The sequence below is a fragment of the Trachypithecus francoisi genome, unplaced genomic scaffold (assembly GCF_009764315.1).
Source record: "Trachypithecus francoisi isolate TF-2019V2 unplaced genomic scaffold, Tfra_2.0 Lachesis_group0, whole genome shotgun sequence".
Lineage (NCBI taxonomy): Eukaryota > Metazoa > Chordata > Mammalia > Primates > Cercopithecidae > Trachypithecus > Trachypithecus francoisi.
Genome location: NW_022681453.1, coordinates 18109840 through 18129163, shown reverse-complemented (window position 1 = coordinate 18129163; position 19324 = coordinate 18109840). Strand labels below are relative to the sequence as shown.

The 19324-nt window shown below is 53.6% G+C and overlaps 3 protein-coding genes across 12 annotated transcripts; all 3 read left to right on the top strand.

Moving 5' to 3' along the window:
* Window positions 1-7606: 7606 nt before the first annotated feature.
* On the top strand, window positions 7607-11691 carry HYAL1 (hyaluronidase 1). 4 transcript variants are annotated; one of them, XM_033208272.1, is made up of 4 exons: window positions 7612-8133; window positions 8613-9536; window positions 10510-10599; window positions 10787-11691. In XM_033208272.1, the coding sequence occupies exons 1-4, from the start codon at window positions 8113-8115 to the stop codon at window positions 11102-11104; spliced, it is 1353 nt and encodes a 450-aa protein (XP_033064163.1). In that variant the 5' UTR covers window positions 7612-8112; the 3' UTR covers window positions 11105-11691. The 4 variants fall into 4 exon arrangements, with proteins under 4 accessions (XP_033064166.1, XP_033064163.1, XP_033064165.1 ...); XM_033208274.1 differs by having other exon boundaries at window positions 7613-8133; window positions 8482-9536; XM_033208273.1 differs by having other exon boundaries at window positions 7614-8133; window positions 8490-9536.
* Window positions 11692-12134: 443 nt separating this feature from the next.
* On the top strand, window positions 12135-19093 carry HYAL3 (hyaluronidase 3). 4 transcript variants are annotated; one of them, XM_033208277.1, is made up of 4 exons: window positions 12135-12392; window positions 15980-16890; window positions 18199-18288; window positions 18405-19093. In XM_033208277.1, exons 2-4 carry the CDS (start codon window positions 15997-15999, stop codon window positions 18672-18674), a joined length of 1254 nt encoding a protein of 417 aa, XP_033064168.1. In that variant the 5' UTR covers window positions 12135-12392; window positions 15980-15996; the 3' UTR covers window positions 18675-19093. The 4 variants fall into 4 exon arrangements, with proteins under 4 accessions (XP_033064168.1, XP_033064170.1, XP_033064167.1 ...); XM_033208276.1 differs by lacking the exon at window positions 12135-12392 and adding an exon at window positions 12644-12787; XM_033208279.1 differs by lacking the exon at window positions 18199-18288 and having other exon boundaries at window positions 12196-12392.
* Window positions 12179-15194, top strand: NAA80 (N-alpha-acetyltransferase 80, NatH catalytic subunit). Of its 4 annotated transcripts, none has more exons than XM_033208291.1 (2): window positions 12179-12392; window positions 13921-15194. In XM_033208291.1, the coding sequence occupies exon 2, from the start codon at window positions 14130-14132 to the stop codon at window positions 14988-14990; it is 861 nt and encodes a 286-aa protein (XP_033064182.1). In that variant the 5' UTR covers window positions 12179-12392; window positions 13921-14129; the 3' UTR covers window positions 14991-15194. The 4 variants fall into 4 exon arrangements, with proteins under 4 accessions (XP_033064182.1, XP_033064171.1, XP_033064172.1 ...); XM_033208280.1 differs by having other exon boundaries at window positions 12190-12392; window positions 14066-15194; XM_033208281.1 differs by lacking the exon at window positions 12179-12392 and adding an exon at window positions 12642-12787.
* Window positions 19094-19324: the final 231 nt, after the last annotated feature.

Genomic DNA, 19324 nt, shown 5'->3' with positions numbered 1-19324 from the left:
AGTGGTGCAATCTCTGCTCACTGTAAGCTCCGCCCCCCGGGTACATGCCATTCTCCTGCCTCAGCCTCCCAGGTAGGTGGGACTACAGGCGCCTGCCACTATGCCCGGCTAATTTTTTGTATTTTTTAGTAGAGATGGGGTTTTACTGTGTTAGCCAGGATGGTCTTGATCTCCTGACCTTGTGATCCACCCGCCTTGGCCTGAGTGCTGGGATTACAGGCGTGAGCCACCACGCCTGGCCTAATTTTTGTATTTTTAGTAGAGATGGGTTTTACCATGTTGGCCAGGATAGTCTCGATCCTCTGACCTCGTGATCCACCCGCCTTGGCCTCCCAAAGTGCTGGGATTACAGGCTTGAGCCACCGCGCCTGGCAGGATCAGCAAACATTTTAAGCAAAAAATCAAAGAGATTGGTTCATTCCATGCAGTTAATTCCTGTTCTGCTTGATACTCATGAACATTTTAGCTCTCCATGAGTCCTGAAAGTTTTTCCTGTATTCTGATGTCACAGTCTCCAAAGTTATCAGAAACCTGCATTTAAGAGCACCTTTTGGAGTTTTATAGCTGATTACAAAGCCACCTTCTAAACAGGACCAAAATAAGACAACAGTTGTCGATGGATGAAAAAAAAGTTTTAAGGCAGCCATAGTCAAAAGATAAAATTGAGGAGGAAATTTGCTACCTCTGTGGCACACAATAATTTTAACATAATTATGATTATTATTGATAATGTACACTAAGTTAGAATTACAAGAGTTTCCCATAATTTTGGAACACATACCAATAACATATTTATACAAATGCAGCTCAAAGAAAACCAAACACTATTTCTTTTCTTTTTTTTTTTTTTGTTTTTTTTTTTTGTTTTTGAGACGGAGTCTTGCTCTATCGCCTAGGCTGGAGTGCAGTGGCCGGATCTCAGCTCACCGCAGGCTCCGCCTCCCAGGTTCACACCATTCTCCTGCCTCAACCTCCCGAGTAGCTGGGACTACAGGCGCCTGCCACCTCGCCCGGCTAGTTTTTTTTTTTTTTTTTTTTGTATTTTTTTAATAGAGACAGGGTTTCACCGGGTTAGCTAGGATGGTCTCGATCTCCTGACCTCGTGATCCACCCGTCTCGGCCTCCCAATGTGCTGGGATTACAGGCTTGAGCCACCGCACCTGGCCTCTTTTTTTTTTTTTGAGACGGAGTCTCGTTCTGTTGCCCAGGCTGGAATGCAGTGGCGCGATCTCCACTCAACTGCAAGGTCCACATCCCAGGTTCACGCCATTCTCCTGCCTCAGCCTCCTGAGTAGCTGGGACTACAGGTGTGCGCCACCACGTCCAGCTAAATTTTTGTATTTTTAGTAGAGATGGGGTTTCACCATGTTAGCCAGGATGGTCTCAATCTCCTGACCTTGTGATCTGCCTGTCTCGGCCTCCCAAAGTGCTGGCATTACAGGCGTGAGCCACCACGCCCAGCACCAAACACTATTTCATATTTGACAATGCTTCCTGTATAATTTTTATACCAAATAAGCCAGATTATGTCTTTTTTTTTGGACTTTAGGGAACTTGATGTCTTAAAGGATTAATTAGGTTGGAAAAAGACATAATTTACAATTTGATTTTGGAAAGTTTGTCAAATATAAAAGGTTTAAAACCCTTGATACTACAAAGTAGGATTACAGGTAATTGTGAAGTCATTTATTTAACCACAGTGTTAACTCAAGGATTTCAAAAAAAGCAAAAATCTTCATTATCTGATAGAGGAGATTTATTTTCTAAATGAGAAACCCTAGTAAAAACAGCACAAAGCCAATTAAATTTGTTTTTCAAAATTTTGTAAACAATATGAAATTTAATCTTGGCTATAAAATATAGCTTCCATAAACCTTTTAAAATCTTTATAACTTTTATTAAGGGGTTTGTTAATGCCTCAGGAAAACCTTGTTAATCTGGACCAGGAGCAGTGGCTCATGCCTGTAATCCCAGCACTTTGGGAGGCCAAGGCAGGCAGATCACCTGAGTTCGGGAGTTCAAGACCAGCCTGCCCAACATGGAGAAACCCCGGCTCTACTAAAAATACAAAATTAGCCAGACACAGTGGCACATGCCTGTAATCGCAGCTACTAGGGAGGCTGAGGCAGGAGAATTGCTCAAACCCGGGAGGTGGAGGTTGCGGTGAGCCGAGATCGTGCCATTGCACTCTAGCCTGGGCAACAAGAGTAAAACTCCATCTCAAAAAAAAAAAAAAAATTTGGCCAGGCATGGTGGCTCATGCCTGTAATCACAGCATTTTGGGAGGCCAAGGTGGGCGGATCACAAGGTCAGGAGTTCCAGACCAGCCTGAACTACATGGTGAAACCCCACCTCTACTAAAAATACAAAAATTAGCTGGGCGTGGTGGTGACACCTATAATCCCAGCTATTCAGGAGGCTGAGGCAGAGGAATCACTTGAACCCAGGAGGCGGAGGTTGCAGTGAGCTGAAATCGTACCACTGCCACTGCACTCCAACCTGGGCAACAGAGCGAGACTCCATCTCAAAAAAAAAAAAAAATTATCTCAGTATTTTTTTCCTTAGCAAACCAAAGCTTAATAATAATATGACAACTTGGCCTCACATGGTGGCTCACACCTGTGATCCTAGCATTTTGGGAGGCTGAGGCGGGAGGATCATCTGAGGTCACGAGTTCAAGATCAGCCAAGCCAATATGGCGAAACCCCATGTCTACTAAAAATACAAAAATTAGCCAGGTGTGGTGGCACATGCCTGTAATCCCAGCTACTGGGGAGGCTGAGGCAGGAGAATCACTTGAACCCAGGAGGCGGAGGTTGCAGTGAGTGAAGATTGCACCACAGCACTCCAGCCTGGGCCACAGAGCAAGACTCTACCCTGAAAAAAAAAGTATATGACAACTTGATTATATAAAAGTTTTTGGGCCAGGCGCGGTGGCTCAAGCCTGTAATCCCAGCACTTTGGGAGGCCGAGGCGGGCGGATCACAAGGTCAGGAGATCGAGACCATCCTGGCTAACACGGTGAAACCCCGTCTCTACTAAAAAATACAAAAAACTAGCTGGGCGAGGTGGCGGGCGCCTGTAGTCCCAGCTACTTGGGAGGCTGAGGCAGGAGAATGGCGTGAACCCGGGAGGCGGAGCTTGCAGTGAGCTGAGATCTGGCCAGTGCACTCCAGCTTGGGTGACAGAGCGAGACTCTGTCTCAAAAAAAAACAAAAAGTTTTTGGGTTTTGGCCAGGCGCGGTGGTTCAAGCCTGTAATCCCAGCACTTTGGGAGGCCGAGACGGGCGGATCACGAGGTCAGGAGATCGAGACCATCCTGGCTAACACGGTGAAACCCCGTCTCTACTAAAAAAAATACAAAAATTAGCCGGGCGAGATGGCGGGCGCCTGTAGTCCCAGCTACTCGGGAGGCTGAGGCGAGAGAATGGCGTAAACCCGGGAGGCGGAGCTTGCAGTGAGCTGAGATCCGGCCACTGCACTCCAGCCTGGGCGACAGAGCAAGACTCGGTCTCAACAAAAAAAAAAAAAAAAAAAAAAAAGTTTTTGGGTTTTTGACCCAGCATGGTGGCTCACACCTGTAATCCCAGCACTTCTGGAGGCCAAGGCAGGTGGATCACGAGGTCAGGAGATTGAGACCATCCTGGCTAACATGGTGAAACCCCATCTCTACTAAAAATACAAAAACATTAGCCGGGCGTGGTGGCAGGCGCTTGTAGTCCCAGCTGCTCAGGAGGCTGAGGCAGGAGAATGGCGTGAACCTGGGAGGCGGACTTTGCAGTGAGCCGAGATCATGCCACTGCACTCCAGCCTGGGTGACAGAGCGACTCTGTCTCAAAAAAAAAAAAAATGTTTTTGGGTTTTTTGTGACTTACACTGACTGTTCATGACATGGTTGGACTTTCCTATTTGTTCTGAACATCCCTCCTTTTTATTTACTTATTTTGGCTTATTATTTTATTTATTTGTTTTTTTGAGACTGAGTCTCGCTCTGTCACCCAGGCTGGAGTGCAGTGGCATGATCTCGGCTCACTGCAACCTCTGCCTCCCAGGTTCAAGCTATTCTCCTGCCTCAGCCTCCCAAGTAGCTGGGATTACAGGCACACGCCACCATGCCTGGCTAATTTTTGTATTTTTAGTAGAGACAGGGTTTCACCATGTTGGCCAGGTTAGTTTCAAACTCCTGACCTCAAATGGTCCTCCCACCTCGGTCTCCCAAAGTGCTAGGATTATAGGTGTGAGCCACTGCACCCGGCTTATTTTTTTTTTCTAGCCAGAATCTTGCTCTGTCACCCAGGCTAGAGGGCAGTAGCACAATCTCAACTCACTGCAACCTCCACCTTCCGAGTTTAAGTGATTCGCCTGCCTCAGCCTCCTGAATAGCTGGGATTACAGGTGTGGGCCACCATGCCTGGATAATTTTTGTGTTTTTGTTGTTGTTTTTGAGACGGAGTCTTGCTCTGTCACCAAGGCTGGAGTGCAGTAGCATGATCTCAGCTCACTGCAACTCCCGCCTCCAAGGTTGAAGCAATCCTCCTGCCTCAGCCTCCTGAGTAGCTGGGATTGCAGGCACCTGCCACCACGCTGTGCTAATTTTTGTATTTTTAGTAGAGATAGGTTTCACCATGTTGGCCAAGTTGGTCTCAAACTCCCCACCTCAGGTGACCCACCCACCTCAGCCTCCCAAAGTATTGGGATTACTGGCGTGAGCCACTGCTCCCAGCAAAAAAAAAAAGTTTTTTAATCTTTTTTTTTGAGACAGAGTCTCGCTCTGTCACCCAGGCTGGAGTGCAGTGGCGCGATCTCGGCTCACTGCAAGCTCCGCCTCCCAGGTTCACGCCATTCTCCTGCGTCAGCCTCCCTAGTAGCTGGGACTACAGGTGCCTGCCACCACGCCCGGCTAATTTTTGTATTTTTAGTAGAGATGGGGTTTCACCGTTTTAGCCAAGATGGTCTCAATCTCCTGACCTCATGATCTGCCCACCTCGGCCTCCCAAAGTGTTGGGATTACAGGCGTGAGCCACCGCGCCCAGCCTTTTTTTTAAATCTAATTACCATATTACAGCTAGAACAAAATGCTGCTAAATTAACAATGATCACACAAAGTATATGATTTCTTTTTTTTTTTTTTTTTTGACACAGAGTCTCACTCTGTCACCCAGGTTGGAGTGCAGTGATGCCATCTCGGCTCACTGCAAGCTCCGCCTCCCGGGTTTATTTACACCATTCTCCTGCCTCAGCCTCCCGAGTAGCTGGGACTACAGGCGCCCGCCACCACACCCAGCTAATTTTTTGTATTTTTTTTTTAGTAGAGACGGGGTTTCACCATGTTAGCCAGGATGGTCTCGATCTCCTGACCTCATGATCCACCCACCTCAGCCTCCCAAAGTGCTGGGATTACAAGCGTGAGCCACTTTGCCCAGCCGAAGTATACAATTTCTGAGCGCTGTAAGTGTAAGCAGAAATTAACACCAGCTGGCTGTTAGATGCTAACTTTAGTCATTTAAAGGAAATTGCAAGGCAGAATCCCAATCCAGTTTCTTACCTAGTGATGGTCTCAGGCTGTAGACTGCTGTCTACCATCCTAGAAGTAGGAAAAAAAAATAATAATAATTTTCCCTGTTGGAAGTGAGCTTAAACTCCATAAAGGAGTTACCTGCCTTCCGTCATCATGGAAGCAGGAAAACTTGCCTTCCTTTTGGGAGCAAGTAAAACTCCAAAAAAAAAAAGTTGTACAGCAAAATAAACTTTGGATCTCAACCAAATTTTGAGAGATCAAGGATTCTCTGGAGGAGGTGCTCCCAGACTTCAGCAAATCGTCCTGTTGGTTTGAGCCATAAAGTTAGCTCATGCTGGTACCTAGCATAGATAGGCAATTAGTCAAAGGTCAAGGACATCTCCACTCAGAATCCATCCATAGCTACCAAATGTGAACCCAGAAAATCTGAGACAGCTCTCAGTTAATTTAGAAAGTTTATTTTGCTGAGGTTGAGGATGCATCCGAGCCTCAGGAAGTCCTAACAACACGTGCCCAAGGTGGTGTGGGCATGGCTTGGTTTTATACATTTTAGGGAGACATGAGACATCTATCAATACGTAAGAAGTACATTAGCCAGGTGTTGTGGCTCATGCCTGTAATCCCAGCACTTTGGGAGGCCGAGGCGGGCAGATCACAAGGTCAGGAGTTCAAGGCCAGCTTGGCCAATATGGTAAAACCCTGTCTCTACAAGAAATACAAAAATTAGCTGGATGTGGTGGCATGCACCTGTAGTCCCAGCTACTCTGGAGGCTGAGGCAGGAGAATCTCTTGAACCGAGGAGGCAGAGGTTGCAGTGAGCCAAGATCGCGCTACTGCACTCCAGCCTGGTTGCAGAGCAAGACTATGTCTCAGAAAAACAAAAAAGAAGTATATAAGCTCTCTCCAGAGAGGTGGAGACAGCTCAAAGCAAGGCCACCCACTGGGGGCTTCCAGGTCACAGGCAGGTGAGAGATAGATGGTTGCATTCTTTGGAGTTTCTGTTAAGTCTTTCCAAAAGAGGCAATGAAGGCAATCATAATATGCATCTATGTCTATAAGCAAAAGGATGACTTGAATAGAATGGAAGGCAGATTTGCCCTGAGCAGTTCCCAGCTTGAAGGGGCCCAAGACATTTCCCTTTCACACATGGAACAAGTGAAACCACAAATGAATAAACAAGCATGTGCTCACTGACAGCTCGTACACGTGGTCACACAAACACAGGGTCTCATGCTCACAAGACAGCAGGGCTCACACACACGCAGTCCCAGGCACTGGGTTCCACATTCACACCTACTTGCCACTGGAATTTGTGCAGAGGCTCAGATGGTCACTAAACAGGGCTTCAAAAAGACAGTCACTGACCCAGCACATATACAAAGGGTGATGACACAGCCCTGACTTCATGAACATAGTGCCTTTCAGATACAGGTCCCTACAACAGGGATGACTTATTCACTAAGCACAATAGACCCAAGGCCTAGGGCCACAGTAATTTCAGGGACCCACAAAAATGTTTGTTTAATCAGAAGAATAATATAAATATATTAATAATTAATATATAATAGTGTAACCCAGACATGACCTCCTGGGCTCAAGCAATCCTCCTGCCTCAGTGTCCCAAGTAGCTGGGACTACAGGTACATACCACCACGCCCAGCTAATTTTTAATTTTTTTGTAGAGATGGGGTCTTGCTGCATTGCCTAGGCTGGTCTCGAACTCCTGGGCTCAAGCAATTCTCCCACCTCAGCCTCCCAAAGTGCTAAGATTATAGCCATATATATATATATATATATTTTTTTTTTTTTTTTGAGACGGAGTCTCTCTCTGTCACCCAGGCTGGAGTACGGTAGCACACTGGCACGGTCTTGGCTCACTGCAACCTCTGCCTCCCGGGTTCAAGCGATTCCCCTGCCTCAGCCTCCCAAGTAGCTGGGATTACAGGCGCCTGCCACCACGCCTGGCTAATTTTTTGTATTTTTAGTAGAGGCGGGGTTTCACCGTGTTAGCCAGGATGGTCTCGATCTCCTGACCTTATGAGTGATCCGCCAACTTGGCCTCCCAAAGTGCTCGGATTATAGGCGTGAGCCACCGTGCCCGGCAGGCCTAGCCATATTTTTAAATATTTTTTTTAAGGAGGCAAAAGGATCCATCAAGGTAAAGTACCTAGGGCCCATCAGTGTCAGATGTAAGAACACTCCCTGAGCACAAGACATGGAGGAATCCAGTCTCCAGAGTCACAAACAGGCCTGCCCAGCAGGGTCTGCCCCGCCCACCCCCTCCAGCCCCGGTAACATCACAAAGCCCTGCCCTAGTGCTGACAGCATGGGAGGGGCCACTGCTGGCCCAGCCCCACCCCCAACCAAGATCCCTTTGCCAGGGATTACAGAGGTAGCCCTGATGCCTGGCCTGGCCTGGCTTCCCAATCCAAGGCCCGCCCCTTGGCCCGCCCCTAGTCTGGGTGGGGTGACCCCCTACAAAAGCTCAGAATTTCCAGCAGCCGCTCCTTCCTCCAGGAGTCTGTGGTGCTGCTGGGGTGGAATCTAGCCAGGCCCTGCTTAGGCCCCCATCCTGGGGTCAAGAAATTTGGAGGATGAGGCCCTTCAGCCCCAAGGTCAGCAGGGACAAGCGGGCAGACTGGCGGGTGTACAGGAGGGCTGGGTTGACCTGTTCTTGGTCACTGAGGCCATTGGATCGTCCTCCAATGGCTGCCAGGATTTCTGGTGGAGGAGACAGGAAGGCCTCCTCCCCTTGGTGGGGTCAGCCTTGGGGCTGAGGGCCTGGCTGTCAGCCACTCTTCCCAGAACAGATGTCATGGCCTCAGTGGCTCATGGGGAAGCAGGGTGGGCGAGCTTAGGCTAGAGCAAGTCCTGTGGGAGATGGCAGAGGCCTGGTCAGGGAGGCAACTCGGATGTGCCCTCCAGTGGCCATACCTCCATGCGTCTCCTCTGCCCTCCCGGAGCCCTGCAGGTCAATGTTTAACAGAAACCAGAGCAGCGGTGGATTAATGCGCAAGGGCTCAGCCCCCCAGCCCTGAGCAGTGGGGGATCAGAGACTTTGCAACCTGTTCTCAGCTCTGCCTCCCCTGGCCAGGTTGTCCTCGACCACTCCCGTGCCATGGCAGCCCACCTGCTTCCCATCTGCGCCCTCTTCCTGACCTTACTTGATATGGCCCAAGGCTCTAGGGGCCCCTTGCTACCCAACCGGCCCTTCACCACCATCTGGAATGCAAACACCCAGTGGTGCTTGGAGAGGCACAGCGTGGACGTGGATGTCAGTATCTTCGATGTGGTAGCCAACCCAGGACAGACCTTCCGTGGCCCTGACATGACAATTTTCTATAGCTCCCAGCTGGGCACCTATCCCTACTACACGCCCACTGGGGAGCCTGTGTTTGGTGGTCTGCCCCAGAATGCCAGCCTGATTGCCCACCTGGCCCGCACATTCCAGGACATCCTGGCTGCCATACCTGCTCCTGACTTCTCAGGGCTGGCAGTCATCGACTGGGAGGCATGGCGCCCACGCTGGGCCTTCAACTGGGACACCAAGGACATTTACCGGCAGCGCTCACGGGCTCTGGTACAGGCGCAGCACCCTGATTGGCCAGTTCCTCAGGTGGAGGCAGTAGCCCAGGACCAGTTCCAGGGAGCTGCACGGGCCTGGATGGCAGGCACTCTCCAGCTGGGGCGGGCACTGCGTCCTCGCGGCCTCTGGGGCTTCTATGGCTTCCCTGACTGCTATAACTATGACTTTCTAAGCCCCAACTACACCGGCCAGTGCCCATCAGGCATCCGTGCCCAAAATGACCAGCTAGGGTGGCTGTGGGGCCAGAGCCGTGCCCTCTACCCCAGCATTTACATGCCCGCAGTGCTGGAGGGCACAGGGAAGTCACAGATGTATGTGCAGCACCGTGTGGCCGAGGCATTCCGTGTGGCTGTGGCTGCTGGTGACCCCAATCTGCCAGTGCTGCCCTATGTCCAGATCTTCTATGACATGACAAACCACTTTCTGCCCCTGGTAAGTCTTCTGTAACCTGCCCACCTTGTCAACCTGCCTTGTCAGATATTAGGTCCAGCCTTAGGGTACTTTAGCCTTGGGACATTTTCTTTTTTTCTTTTTTGTTTTTGAGACAGAGTCTCGCTCTGTCGCCCTGGCTGGAGTGCAGTGGCACGACCTTGGCTCATTGCAAGCTCTGCCTCCCAGGTTCACGCCATTCTCCTGCCTCAGCCTCCCAAGTAGCTGGCACTACAGGCGCCCGCCACCACACCCGGCTAATTTTTTGTATTTTTAGTAGAGACGGGGTTTCACCATGTTAGCCAGGATGGTCTCGATCTCATGACCTTGTGATCTGCCTGCCTCAGCCTCCGAAAGTGCTGGGATTACAGGCATGAGCCACCGTGCCTGGCCCCCAGCCTTGGGACATTTTCATCCATTCATTCTTTTTTTTTTTTGAGACGGAGTCTTGCTCTGTCACCCAGGCTGGAGTACCAGGGGCAAGATCTCAGCTCCTGCAACCTCCACCTCCCAGGTTCAAGTGATTCTCCTGCCTCAGCCTCCCGAGTAGCTGGGATTACAGGCATGCCACCAACATGCCTGGCTAATTTTTGTATTTTTAGCAGAAATGGGGTTTCACCATGTTGGCCAGGCTGGTCTCGAACTCCTGACCTCAGGTGATCTTCCCACCTCAGCCTCCCAAAATGCTGAGACTACAGGTATGAGCCACCGTGCCTGGCGCATGGGCACATCAATTGAGTGCGTATTTTGTGCCAAGTTCTGTGCCAGGCACAGGCAATTCAACATTTATTGGAATGATGTAGTCCCTGTCTGCATGGAATCCATAGGCTAGAGGAGGAAGCAGTTTGCCTCTGGTCCCGTGGCCAGAGCAGCCCCAGGTGAAGGTTATAAATTATTTTTCCCATCCAATGGTGTTCCAGCAGTCTGCCACAGGGTGGGAAGGAGTCGCCACAGAACTGTGCTGTCTCCTTCCCAGGATGAGCTGGAGCACAGCCTGGGGGAGAGTGCGGCCCAGGGGGCAGCTGGAGTGGTGCTCTGGGTGAGCTGGGAAAATACAAGAACAAAGGTGAGCTTAGGCCTGGCATGAGGGTGGGGGTGGGGGAGAGGTGGGGTCATTAAGCTGACTGGGTAGACCCTGACTTACTCTTTCTACCTGCAAAGTCCTGGCTGACCAGCAGGTGAGTGCCTCAGTGCCCTAGGAGGGTCCATACATGACCAAGGTGTCCCTGATGCTCTCCTCCCCTCCCACCTAGGAATCATGTCAGGCCATCAAGGAGTATGTGGACACTACCTTGGGGCCCTTCATCCTGAATGTGACCAGTGGGGCCCTTCTCTGCAGTCAAGCCCTGTGCTCCAGCCATGGCCGCTGTGTCCGCCGCCCCAGCCACCCCAAAGCCCTCCTCATTCTTAACCCTGCCAGTTTCTCCATCCAGCTCACGCCTGATGGTGGACCCCTGAGCCTGCGGGGTGCCCTCTCACTTGAAGATCAGGCACAGATGGCCGTGGAGTTCAAATGTCGATGCTACCCTGGCTGGCAGGGACCATGGTGTGAGCAGAAGAGCATGTGGTGATTGGCCACACATTGAGTTGTGCACCTTGAGAACCTAATGTACTCTGGGTCTGGCCAGGGCTTCCTCAAATACAGGCACAGTCATATAAGTCATGGTCACAGTGAAGAGTACACTCAGCCACTGTCACGGGCATATTCCCTGCACATGCATACTTACAGACTAGAACAGTGGCATAAGGAGTTAGAACCACAGCAGACACCATTCATTTCATGTCTATATGCATCCACTTGGCAAGGTCATGGACAATTCCTCCAGAGACACTGAGCCAGTCTTTGAACTGCAGCAATCACAAAGGCTGACATTCACTGAGTGCCTACTCTTTGCCAATCGCCGTGCTAAGCATTTCATGTGGACTTACTCATTCTTCACAATGAGGCTATGAGGAAACTGACTCACTCACAGTGAGGGTAAACACGTTGCCCAAGGTTGCACAGCACGAAAAGGGAGAAGTTGAGATTCAAACCCAGGCTGTCTAGCTCTGGGGGTACAGCCTTTGCACTCCTACTGAGTTTATGGTAACCAGCCCTGCACGACCCCTGAGTCTGCTGAGAGGCACCAGCCCAGCAAATAAAGCAGTCATGATTTACCTAGCTGTTTATTGAGCGCCTAAAATGTCCAGGCCCCGGTATCCAAAGGGCACAGGAAAGGCTTGTCACTCTCACCAGATTTGACGTCAGTCTAAGGGCGGCTGCTTCCCAGGGTGGGGCCCAAATTTCAGGAGGAAGCCCCACCTGATCGGACCGTTTCCAAGCTGTCCTGGGGTGGGAGGCCGGCGGGAACTGAAGCTGGACCGGTCCGAGCCTGGGGCGGGGCTCGCAGAGGCGGAGCCAACTGGAGGCGGGGCCTGCGCCTGGCTGAAGTGGTGACGTGTTGGGCCGGAGCAGCGCCTGGAAGAAGCCAAATCGAGGCGGTACCTAAGCTGTGACGCAAGGAGAAGGAGGCGGGGCCTGTATGGGGCCGAGTGGGGAGGAGGCTGACTCAAATGGAGATGGGGTGGAGCTCAGCAGGGGCAGAGCTCAGCTCAGCACGGTGGAGACTGAGCCTGCGCCTGGTGGGTGTTGTGACGCGTAAACGAGGGGCGGGGCCTGAGCGGTGACGCGCGGGTGCCGGGGACCCCCGGGAGACCTTGGAACACCTTGGCGCGCCGCAGGACGCGACGGCTGCAGTACATCCGCCGCGCCGCTAGGGGCCAGCGCTGTCGGACCGAGGAGTCCGAGGTGGCGACTGAGTGAGATACCCAGCTGTGCGGAGCTAGGACGCGGAACATCCCGGAGGCCGGCATCAACATGTCAGTACCGCACCCTTCCCATTTGCTGCCTGTAGGTCCACCCCGCGCGTGCGATCCCCAAGTGGCCATGCCACCCTGCACGCCCTCCCCGCGTCAGTCGTTCGTTTCCAGAGCATGCCGAGCCACACCTGCCCACAGAGTCGAGCTCTCGAAGTCCCCATTCCCAAAAGCTCCACAGCCTGTTGTGACCCACTAGAAGGGAGAGGGAAACCGAGGCCCGGGAGAGACGGAGAAGCCACTCTCTGAGGACCCCGGAGCCCCGCCCACAGTGGGTGGGGTCGGCACTGAAGGGGTTAAGGCCGCGGGGAAGCCCGGGGCTCAGCCCTAGGGGCGGATCCTGGGGCTTCCTCCCTCCAGACCAAAGGGTGCCGCTGCTGCCGAGGTGGCTGATGCAGGTGAGGGGCTTATAGCCCTGTGAATGGGGTGGGAGGTGAGGGGAGTGGGGTGCCTGTTACTGACCAGTGTTTAATTGGCCTCAAGCTCAGGAGAGGTAAGGGGAGCCAAGAGGCCTCCTCTGGAGCAGGTGAGTAGAAGGGGGGGCCCAGCTGCCCGCCCACCACTAGAAAACCCCCAGCGTAGACCTGCCTGACAGCAGGACCTTGGTTAAGATGGGAAAACAGTAGGGTTTGGGCACAGGAGGTCTAGGCCCCCAACCTGGTGACCGTTGGACACCCTGTGTATATAGGAAGGAAGCTGTGGTCCTTATCTAGGGTGCCTGTGAAACTCAGGCCAGTGGGGAACCAAGCCTGCAGAGGCAATACTGCTGTGTGGCTGTGGACCAGGCCCAGTGCTGGTGCTGCTGGGGCCCCATCTGAGACTTGGGTCTATATCCAAAGTGTCCTGAGATGGGCAGAGTTGGGAAGGGGGCCATGGGCTCCAGGCAGGGAAGGCAGTCAAGACAGGCCAAAGCTCAGCCTGATGGGTGCATGAGTGGGGCCCCAGGATCCACTAAGGCAGTGGGCATAGCCCAGGTAGTTGAAAAGGCTGGGAGCTGGAGGAGACTCAGAACATAGGGAGAAGAAAGGGACAGGAAGACTCCTGGGGCAGTTTTTCCTATGGAGGAAACCTTGAGGTAGGTTTGAGCAGGGGGTATAGTGTCTGCTTTACATCTTCTATCCCATGCCGTAATGGTGGACTGGGAGGACTACTGGAAGACAGAAGGCCAGCAGGTGGATTGGGGCGGCTGTTTATTATAGACCTGGTGGTTACAGGCCCCCTGTGAGGGGAGGTCCTGAGGAGGACAAATTTGTAGCCAGAGCAGGCTGGGGCCAGGACTCCTGGGTTCTGCCCTAGCCTTAAGCAGCTCATCCATCACTCCCGGCCTCCCTCCCACCTGGATCTATCTGCCCTGCTCTCTAGGGGATGGGTCTCTTCCAGGTCACCTGTGCTATCAGGTGAGTGTGGGACAAAGTGCAGCCCACCACTCCCCAGTTCCAGTATGCATAGTCCCCCTCGCACTCTGTCAGCCCTTCCCTGCCCCAACCCCACCCTCCCTCCTGGCACAGCCCAGCATGGCTGTTATCTACAGGAGGAGAACCACTGTGGTCTGAAGAGATGCCACTGCCTGGAGACTGGGGTCTTAACCTCCAGCCTGGCACTGAGCCACCTGCAACGTAGCAGCAGGTGACCTTGGCTCCCAGCCTGACTCAGCTGAACCTGGATCCTGTGCATAGGCAAGAGCTGACTCTGAGCCCTCGCCCAGCCAAGCTGACCCCTACACTAGACCCTACACACCGGATGGAGCTGATCCTGAGTACCAGCCCAGCTGAGCTGACTCTGGATCCTGAGTGCCAGCCAAAGCTGCCCCTGGATTCCACATGCCAACCAGAGATGACCTTCAATCCTGGCCCAGCTGAGCTTACCGTGGATCCTGAACACCAGCCAGAGGAGACCCCAGCTCCTAGCCTGGCTGAGTTGACCCTGGAGCCTGTGCACCACCGACCCGAGCTCCTGGACGCTTGTGCTGACCTCATCAATGATCAGTGGCCCCGCAGCCGCGCCTCCCGCCTTCACTCCCTGGGCCAGTCCTCAGATGCATTCCCCCTCTGCCTGATGCTGCTGAGCCCCCACCCCACATCTGAAGCAGCACCCATTGTGGTGGGCCATGCCCGCCTGTCACGGGTGCTGAACCAGCCCCAGAGCCTCTTAGTGGAGACAGTGGTGGTGGCCCGGGCCCTGAGGGGCCGTGGTTTTGGCCGCTGCCTCATGGAGGGCCTGGAGGTCTTTGCTCGGGCCCGGGGCTTCCGCAAGCTGCACCTTACCACCCATGACCAGGTGCACTTCTATACCCACCTGGGCTACCAGCTGGGCAAGCCTGTGCAGGGCCTGGTCTTCACCAGCAGACGGCTGCCTGCCACCCTGCTTAATGCCTTCCCCACAGCCCCCTGTCCCCGGCCACCCTGGAAGGCCCCAAACCTGACTGCCCAAGCTGCCCCACGGGGTCCCAAAGGACCTCCATTGCCACCACCCCCTCCCCTACCTGAGTGCCTGACCACCTCACCCCCAGTTCCATCAGGGCCCCCTTCAAAAAGCCTGCTGGAGACACAATATCAAAATGTGAGGGGGCGCCCCATATTCTGGATGGAAAAAGATATCTGAGGCCATCCAGGACAAGGAACTGTCTTTCTGGGTCAATAGACTGCCCTGGACAGTCTACAAGCCTCAGCCCACTGACCATACCTCAGCCCCTAGCCCCTGGGGGGCAGCTTTAGCCTGGGCATGTTTCCTGGGTATCAGTGGGGCCAGGAGGTGGCTCTGGCTCAGAGCCATCAGTGTGGCTGAATAAAGGCTCTGTTGGGTGTGGCTGTGACAGTTTATTTGTTGACCCCCCACCCTCACCTCTCCCCTCTTCTGCAGGTCCCTTATCCCTGCAGAAGTCCCCAGATCCACCTTGGTCCTAAGGCCATTGATGGGAGGATGCCTGTCCTTTGCCTTTACCCCCCACCAGGCTCAGGAGACAGGGTGGCTGTTCTCTTCCCCATTCACTCACTCATTACCATTCACTGAGCGCCTACTGTGTGTCAAGCCCTGGACAGGACATAGGCAGTGGGTAACTAGACAAACAGGCATAGAGTAGCAGGATTCATATGGCACAGGGGAGGTACACAGGCTTTGGGAACCCAAGTGACTTCACTTCACCTGGGGATCCAGGAGACCTCCCAGGGCAATAATGTCACAGCAGAGACCCGAGTGCTAGGTAGGAATTAAACCAGGCAGGTAAGGAGGTGGGAGCTGAGTGTTCTTGGAAGAGGGAACAAGGTGGACAGAGGAAAGAAGGGGACTTGTGACAGCTGTGGGAGGACACAGTGGTGTATTGACAAAGATGGGGAATATGGGAAGGAATGTACCCTCAGCTCACTGTAAAGCCCGCTTTGGTGTGCGCCTGCCACTCGATGCCCGGGGCATCATAGCCAGCTTGTGGTGTGGCTGCTTTAAAAGGCCCAAGAGACCCCTGGGGAAACATGCTTTCCCCAGCTCTTCCTGTAAGGATGGGGAGGAGCTGGGGGAGCTTTCCTGGCTTTCCCTGCTGTGTGGAAGGTGTGGCCATAGCTATGGACTCTAAGCTCACACCCCACTCTCTCCTGCAGGTTTCCATCCTTGGGGCATGACCACGCAACTAGGCCCAGCCCTGGTGCTGGGGGTGGCCCTGTGCCTGGGTTGTGGCCAGCCCCTGCCACAGGTCCCTGAACACCCCTTCTCTGTGCTGTGGAATGTACCCTCAGCACACTGTAAGGCCCGCTTTGGTGTGCACCTGCCACTCAATGCCCTGGGCATCATAGCCAACCGTGACCAGCATTTCCATGGTCAGAACATGACCATTTTCTACAAGAACCAACTCGGCCTCTATCCCTACTTTGGGCCCAGGGGCACAGCTCACAATGGGGGCATCCCCCAGGCTTTGCCCCTTGACCGCCACCTGGCACTGGCTGCCTACCAGATCCATCACAGCCTGAGACCCAGCTTTGCTGGCCCAGCAGTGCTGGATTGGGAGGAGTGGTGTCCACTTTGGGCTGGGAACTGGGGCCGCCGCCGGGCCTATCAGGCAGCCTCTTGGGCTTGGGCACAGCAGGTATTCCCTGACCTGGACCCTCAGGAGCAGCTCTACAAAGCCTATACTGGCTTTGAGCAGGCGGCCCGTGCACTAATGGAGGATACGCTGCGGATGGGCCAGGCACTGCGGCCCCATGGACTCTGGGGCTTCTATCGCTACCCAGCCTGCGGCAATGGCTGGCATAGTACAGCTTCCAACTATACTGGCCGCTGCCATGCAGCCACCCTTGCCCGCAACACTCAACTGCATTGGCTCTGGGCCGCCTCCAGTGCCCTCTTCCCCAGCATCTACCTCCCACCGAGGCTGCCGCCTGCCCACCACCAGGCCTTTGTCCGACATCGCCTGGAGGAGGCCTTCCGTGTGGCCCTTGTTGGGCACCGACATCCCCTGCCTGTCCTGGCCTATGTCCGCCTCACAGACCGGAGATCAGGGAGGTTCCTGTCCCAGGTAAGTGGAAGCTGAGGTCTAGGGGTCTTAGTCAGGAGGTATGGCCCTGTTCTAGGAAGGTCCCAGGAGAAGACCTTGCCTAGGGGTTGGTCCTAATCTAGGGGTTCTGAGTGGAAGGCCCTGTCCTGGAGTATCTGATGAGGGAGGCATGGCTCTGCCCTGGAAGATGTTGAGGGGTAGGGAGGCCCAGCCTTTGGAGTGCTGGTCTGAGGGGAGATACTCTGAGTGGAAGGCCTGAGAAGTCCCTCAGAGACTCGATACAAAGGGGCCCTACTCGGGCTGGGTGAGTGGCTCACACCTATAATCCCAGTACTTTGGAAGCCTGAGATGGAAGGATTCCTTGAGGCCAAGAGTTCGAGACCAGCCTGGGCAACAGTGAGACCCTAGTCTCTACCAAAAAAACAAAATTGAGACAGAGTCTTGCTGTGTTGCCCAGTCTGGAGTGCAGTTGCACGATCTCAGCTCACTGCTGCCTCCACTTCCTGGTTCCTCCCACCTAAGTCTTCTCCCGAGTAGCTGGACTGCAGGTGCATACCACCACACCCACCTAATTTTTATATTTTTATTTATTTTTATTTTATTTTATTTTATTTTATTTTTTTGAGACAGAGTCTTGCTCTGTCGCCCAGGCTGGAGTGCAGTGGCCAGATCTCAGCTCACTGCAAGCTCCGCCTCCCAGGTTCACACCATTCTCCTGCCTCAGCCTCCTGAGTAGCTGGGACTATAGGCGCCCGCCACCTCGCCCAGCTAGTTTTTTTGTATTTTTTAGTAGAGACGGAGTGTCACCGTGTTAGCCAGGATGGTCTCGATCTCCTGACCTCGTGATCCGCCCGTCTCAGCCTCCCAAAGTGCTGGGATTACAGGTTTGAGCCACCGTGCCCGGCCATATTTTTATAGAGATGGGATTTTGTCATGTTGCCCAGGCTGGTCTTGAACTCCTGGGCTCAAGTGAGCCTCCTGCTTTTGCCTCCCAAAGTGTGGGATTACAGGTGTGAGCCACCGTGCTCAGCCTAAAAAATTATTAGCCAGGTGTTATGACATATGCCTGTAGTCCCAGCTACTTGGGAGGCTGAGGTGAGAGGATTACTTGATCCCAGGAGTTCAAGGCTGCAGTGAGCTATGATCATGCCACTGCACTCCAGCCTGGATGAGAGAGTAAAACCCTGCTTCTAAAACCAAACCAAACTAGAGGGGCCCTACTGTAGAGGTAGAATCACATTGTGACAGTGAACCAGAAGAGTTTCTTGAATGTGGATGTGGGCCCACATGGATCTGGCCAGCCCTGGCTTAGCAGCTCTCTGTCTCCAGGATGACCTTGTGCAGACCATTGGTGTGAGTGCAGCGCTAGGGGCAGCCGGCGTGGTGCTCTGGGGGGATCTGAGCCTCTCCAGCTCTGAGGTGATCATTGCCCCTTTGAGCCTGCCATGTAGCACATGCTGGGGTCCCAGGGTGGGGGACGGCCATGTCAAGACTATAGAGCAGGCATACTGACACAACTCTTCCCTTCTCCTCAGGAGGAGTGCTGGCATCTCCATGACTACCTGGTGGACACCCTGGGCCCCTATGTGATCAATGTGACCAGGGCAGCGATGGCCTGCAGTCACCAGCGGTGCCATGGTCACGGGCGCTGTGCCCGGCGAGATCCAGGACAGATGGAAGCCTTTCTACACCTGTGGCCAGACGGCAGCCTTGGAGATTGGAAGTCCTTCAGCTGCCACTGTTACTGCGGCTGGGCTGGCCCCACCTGCCAGGAGCCCAGGCTTGGGCCTAAAGAAGCAATATAAAGCCAGGGCCCCTGCCACTGCCTCTTCTTTTCCCTGCTGCCACTTTTCCAGTCCTGGAGCTACTCTGTCCCACTCTTGTTCTATTCAGTTTACAGTCAACCCTCCCAAGCACACACCCCGCTTCCCTTGGAATCCCTGAGGGGTAGAAGGGGCCAGAAAAAAACGCTTATAAAACCAGAGGCCCTCTGAGATCATGTGACTCCTCCATGGCAAGGAAGAAGTTCGAGAGAAAGTCAGGTTCCAGCTAGTTAGGGCTGCCAGCCTAGGGCTTTGTGCCTGCACTTCACTAGGCCCATGGAGAGGTCACAGAAGATGGGCCGTGCACGGGCAGATCGGCCCCCAAAAATCTTGCCTAAGGTCGGTAAAGTGCTAAGCTGTTGTCTGCACTGTTTCATCATAAAGTCACTTTTTTCCACTGCCTGAGGTTTGGCTGTTCCTCCTGTTATCCCAAGCTCTAAGCCCTTCCCATGGTCCCCAGACCCAGAAGCAGGGGTAGGACTCGTCCCGAGTGTCCCGCTGCCAAGTGCCCTGAGAAGCCAGTCCTGCCGTGGTGCTCCTGAGGGGCGCTTCGGCGTTTATGACTGTGCACAGAGGGGGCTGGGGCGCGCGCAGGGCATTGTGGGTGCATAGTTCAGCTAGCGCGTCGTCGG

Bases quoted from the DNA above. Each gene is read 5' to 3' on its own strand.
- HYAL1 (XM_033208272.1), top strand. From the start codon at position 8,113: ATGAGGCCCTTCAGCCCCAAG. The intron at 8,134-8,612 runs GTCAGCAGGGAC...TCCCCTGGCCAG, and splicing joins TGAGGCCCTTCAGCCCCAAG to GTTGTCCTCGACCACTCCCG. The intron at 9,537-10,509 runs GTAAGTCTTCTG...TCTCCTTCCCAG, and splicing joins CAAACCACTTTCTGCCCCTG to GATGAGCTGGAGCACAGCCT.
- HYAL3 (XM_033208277.1), top strand. From the start codon at position 15,997: ATGACCACGCAACTAGGCCCAGCCCTGGTGCTGGGGGTGGCCCTGTGC. The intron at 16,891-18,198 runs GTAAGTGGAAGC...CTCTGTCTCCAG, and splicing joins CAGGGAGGTTCCTGTCCCAG to GATGACCTTGTGCAGACCAT. The intron at 18,289-18,404 runs GTGATCATTGCC...CCTTCTCCTCAG, and splicing joins TGAGCCTCTCCAGCTCTGAG to GAGGAGTGCTGGCATCTCCA.